This window comes from Camellia sinensis, chromosome 5 (genome assembly GCF_055761805.1).
Source record: "Camellia sinensis isolate YWXY chromosome 5, ASM5576180v1, whole genome shotgun sequence".
In the NCBI taxonomy this organism is placed as follows: domain Eukaryota; kingdom Viridiplantae; phylum Streptophyta; class Magnoliopsida; order Ericales; family Theaceae; genus Camellia; species Camellia sinensis.
Window position 1 is genome coordinate 29,140,783 of NC_138965.1, and position 5,460 is coordinate 29,146,242.

At 34.0% G+C, this 5,460-nt stretch overlaps 1 protein-coding gene across 1 annotated transcript; it reads left to right on the forward strand.

Annotated features, from left to right (window-relative positions):
- The first annotated feature begins 4,857 nt into the window (after positions 1-4,857).
- On the forward strand, positions 4,858-5,460 carry LOC145791297 (uncharacterized). Its single transcript, XM_082871642.1, has one exon. The coding sequence runs from the start codon at positions 4,858-4,860 to the stop codon at positions 5,458-5,460; it is 603 nt and encodes a 200-aa protein (XP_082727768.1).

Sequence of the window (5,460 nt, forward strand, 5' to 3'; positions counted from 1 at the left end):
TTTTGCGCCCCTCTCCTATTGCCACCCATTTTCCTTTTATCTGGCATTTCATTGACTCCATGTCCGCCGCCATCCTTTGTATCAACTCGTCATGCTCCTTCACGCGATCTTCCAGAACTTGAGGGTCTATCTTCCGCCTCTGTCTTTTAGGACTTTGAGAGCGACGGGGGCTGTTAGCCCGCCTCCCCCTTGCGTCCTTCCGGGGGTTCTGTCACTAGGGTTCTAAATCTGCCATGAGAAGGATAGAAGGCAAGCCTTCACGCCTTCCATCCCCCTCTGGGGTTTTCCCATTAATAGCTGATTGCGGCAAGTCTTCATTGTGCGCCATTGCTTCTAACTGGCGAGGAAAACTTGATCAAGAGGTTTTGTTCTTCCTGAAGTTCCCACAGAACGGCGCCAATTGTACGAGCATGAAATAATTCTTCTCGTATAATCCTGTTGATCAAGTCTGCACTCCTCCAAACGTCGTCGCTTTACTCCCTGAAAACACAAACGTGAGCTAGCCGGCAGGTGTGTGCCAGATACCTCTCCGATGCCTAAGTCAGCAAAATAGACAAAAGCTTTGTGTATTCGAGAATTAAAGTTGTGTTACCTCCTCCATAGATTCTATTATGAGCTTTTTATAAGTTCTGTGTGGCACAATCCTAGTAGGACTCTTATTCCTCCATGTAGAGTCCTCCTAGGAATCACACTCCTGAAAGATAATACTTATCATTCAACACCCTCCTCACTGCTTAAACCAAGTGATATGGTTTTACGTAGGTAGTATGACAAAACGACCGAGCTAACACGGCCATGCTAAAGCGGCAGAAATGACCGTGCTCCAACTAGCTCAGTTCTTTCCTTCCTTGCTAGTACCTTGGTTTGGTCCGTCGAGACCGAGCTAACCGCAGTAAGCTTTGACCGAGCTAATGAGAGCAAGGTCCACCATAAGAAGCCCAAATACCTCGGTTCTGAATACCATGACCGAGCTAATTATCATCATACCGACCGTGGTAATCACAACCACAATTGGACCGAGCTAACTGCAAGGTCCTTTCACTCGACCTTTTTTACCGTGGCCCACAGAACGGCCCATTACCGCGTCTTGGCCTAGCTCGGCCCTAATGCACATAAAACCCCCCTCTCAATCATAAAAATGAATATTTTATAAATTTAAATTTTAAAATAGAGAGTCTAATAGAGGTGTGTGTACATACAAAAAAGGTTAGATAAAATAAAATAAAATAAAATAAAAATAAAAGTAACTTTTTTATTATAATTTAACTCAAAATTTATTGAGTTTGACGTGATGCCCTAAGAGCTCACCCCTGCTCAAGATTTAGGAGGCAACTTTAAAAAGCTAGCTTAAAAAATCCTTAAACTATTTCTCATCAACTTAAAAAATCAAATGTTACATTAATTTTTTTAGTTACAAAGAAATAACTTTTTTAGCAACTTCTCAACTAGTTTTTTTAGTTTCTAAAAAATTCAACCAAAAAAAAAAAACAAAAGGTTAAAATATAAATAAATAAATATATGGGGCCATCCTAGAATATAAAAAATAAATAAATAAGTGTCTCAATTAGTACACATTAATGTATGTTTGGGAGAGAAAAGATTAGGTACACACCTAACCTTTTGCATAGTACACAAAGTGGTTGCTCCGAGACTTGAACCCATAATCTCAAGGTTATTAGGTCAAGATTTTAACATTGAATCAATGGTCACCCCTGCCATCCTAACATCAAAATAATGTGTATCATATACAAGTTATTATATTTATGGTATTGACTATCACAAATATCAAATTGAATACTTTTCAGTCATAACTAAAATAATTGTAATGAGTCATAGCCAAATATCATATAAACTATAAGCAAAGATCTTTGGATTGTAACCAAAATAGTAATTATAATAGGCCATAACCAACATTAACGAGTCATAATAAAATCATAACAAAATCATAACTAACATCACAAATATATCATAATCAAATATTACAAACGTTATAATGAAGACATATAACACAACACCCTAATGGGTGTGTATTATAAAATTGGGTTTTGTTAACAGTATCTATAGAATACTTGTTAAGAATGCATTAAATGATGCCTATTAACTCTATGGAAAATACTATAAGTTCCAAATTTTCTATTAAATGAATGACCAAATTTCTTTTTTATTTTTTTTATCATTTCATTATTAATATATTAAATAATATTCAACTAATGATGACATAAACCAATAATTTTTCTCTTAAACATATTTAATCAAATTTGTGCCATAAAAAACTGGTAGAAAACTAGGCACATAATAAAAAGTTGAAGGAGAAAAGAAAAATGAACATTGTTTTCATTGTAAATAAATTTAGGGGCATTTACATACAAGTCCCATTTTGTGAACTTATAATCCATTACGTCCTAAATAAAATTATTTGCTCCTTCAAGTCCCAATAATTTTTAATAGCTGAATTTATCATTCCAAGACCTCCTCACAGCTATGATCACCACTCTCCAGGAAGAGGGGGGGCATGATTTTCAGTTAAAAAAAGAGGGGGTGTTTTATGTGTGTGTGCGTATGTTATTTTTGATCAGCGATGGAAGAAGCTATTACAAGCAGTGTAGCGCCGTGGGAAGAACAACTATGATCACCACTCTCCAGAAAGAGAGCTCTGTAACTCCTTAAAGACGACCCCTACCTCCTTTGCCACTGTCAACGGCAGCGCAACGAAGAAGAAATGCAAACAACGCTTCAACTAGAAGTCCACCACCGCTTTGCTCCCCAGCGAAATAGATAAGACCTCTCTCCTCATCAATACCACCATCGTCGCCAAATCAAAAGATAGTGAAATCGCAAGTACACCGCTAACGCAGCGTCGTGAGCAGCGATTCGACCACCATCAAGACCCAATCAAGTCGATCCAGCCACCATCAACTTGCATGAATGCCTTTGATATCATCTCTCTCTCTCGCAAGGAATTGATCTCTCGGGCTTGTTTCAGAATGACAACTATCGGAATCTAAATCTCGATCCATTTCGGATCGCCCGTGAAACCTACTCAAGTTCCACCCAATTGAACCAAGAATTACGCAGATCACACCAGGGCTTTGAATCGAACCCCAAATTGCAACCTTCCAAGTCAAAATGTTCACCAGATCTAAAATTGTAACCCTATGTACTCGACTACATTGTTCTTCTGAATTCTAATTTGAAATTGAGAACATTCTCAGTTTATAATATTCTCAATTTTAATAATGAAAAAAATTGAGAAATTTATCAAAATTGATAATTATAAATTTCTTAGTTTTGATAATATTCTTAGTTCATACTAGAAAAAAATTGAGAAATTTCTTAATTTTGATAATTTTAAATTGAGAACATTCTCAGTTTTAAAATTGAGAACATTCTCAGTTTTGGATTAAAGGGTAAAACGTCTTTTTATCTATAAATGGGACTTAATGGTTCAAAAACTTTTTGATAGGACCTAAGCTACCACTAAATATATAAATAGGACTTTTTGGTAATTAATCCATAAATTTATTATGGGGAAAATTTCAAAAAAATTAATAATTCTTTTCATCATGAATTTATAATGGGGCAAATTTGATAAACATTATATGGCAAATTTCATCATGTTATATAGCTAAAATATCTCACCTTTTTTTTTTTTTTTTGGTTCCTTCAATTTTTTATTATGTGCCTCATTTTTTTGACACTTTTTAGTATGTGACAAATTTTATTAAATATGGTTAAAAAGAAAATTTTTGGTGTATTCCACCATTAGCTAAATATTATCTAATATGTTAATATGTGAAAAAATACAACGGGATATGAAATAATAGATAAATAAAAGATTAAATAAAAAAAATGCATAAAAGGGTATTTTGGTCTTTTTATAATAGTGAAATCAATAAGCATCATTTAATGCATTCTTAACAATTGATTTTCTATCCCAAAATCATGTCCCAATCCTCTATACCAGTGTTCCACAATTGCCACGTGTCTAGCACAAAAAATAATTTCACTCCCTCAATCACTCTGTTAACCCTCCTTCAACCCAACATAAACTTGCGTGGTTTCATTTTTCCAAAATCACATTTTAGAGAATTATATATTCTTATTTTTCGTATTTTTTTTATTTTTATTAAATTTTTTTAATATTTTAAGTAATTTTTTTACTTTTTAGACACACCTAACATAAATACACCTAAAAAGTAAAAAAATTATTAAAAAAATCTTTAAAAAATTCACTATATACCAAAAATATATAATAAAAAAATACAAGAATTTAGTACATTTTTTGTATTTTTATATATTTATTAATTTTTTAAAATATTTTTTTACAAGTTTTTTACATTTTAGATACATCCAAATAAGGTGCATCTAAAAAAGTAAAAAAAATATTTAAAATTTTAAAAATATTCATTAAAAATAATAAAAAATATATGAAAATAAAAAAACTCAATTTTTAAAAAAATTAATCTAAAAAACTCAAACCAAACACATTGTCTAGAATAACTTCTCACATAATCTGTGCGCCGTTGGCCTGTTGAGATTTCTGTCATCTTTTAATAAGTCTTTGTTTGTTATAGTTTAGGAGTCAGTTGTGGTGTTTTACCTATTCAATAGGAGTATCCCAGTTATGTAGGAGTCTTAGTAGTGGTTGTTAGTCATGGAGTAACCTGTTCCTTTTTATTCTGATGACTTTGTTACTATTTGGTCTATTTAAGCTGTAATCAGTCAGGTTGAATAAATTGACAGCTTCAGTTCATAATATTTTATTATCTCTGTTGCTTCCAATAAAGGTAGTTTTTAACATTTGGTATCAAAGCCCCCACTGGGCCTACTCAAAAATTATTGCAGCAGCAAGGTTCCATGGCTTCCGACAACACCAATTACGTGCAACCTGCCATTCCTCGCTTTGATGGTCATTATGACCATTGGAGCATGCTGATGGAAAACTTTCTAAGATCCAAGGAATACTGGAGTCTTGTGGAAACTGGTTTTGTCGAACCAGCAAATGGAGTTGTCATGACAGAAGCACAGAGAAAGACGCTGGAAGACCAAAGACTGAAGGACCTCAAGACAAAGAATTATTTGTTCCAGGCGATTGATCGGGCCATTTTGGAAACCATTCTCCAAAAGGACACCTCTAAACAAATTTGGGATTCCTTGAAGAAAAAATATCAAGGTACAGCAAGGGTGAAACGAGCGCAACTTCAAGCTCTTCGCAAAGAGTTTGAGATTCTTCATATGAAAGAGGGAGAGTCAGTCAATGATTATTTTGCACGCACACTAACAGTAGCCAACAAGATGCGTATTCATGGTGAAAGAATGGATGATGTTACAATCATTGAGAAAATCCTTCGATCAATGACCCCAAAATTCGATTATGTTGTCTGTTCCATTGAGGAATCGAAAGACATTGATAGTCTTTCAATTGATGAGATGCAAAGTTCATTGTTGGTGCATGAATAG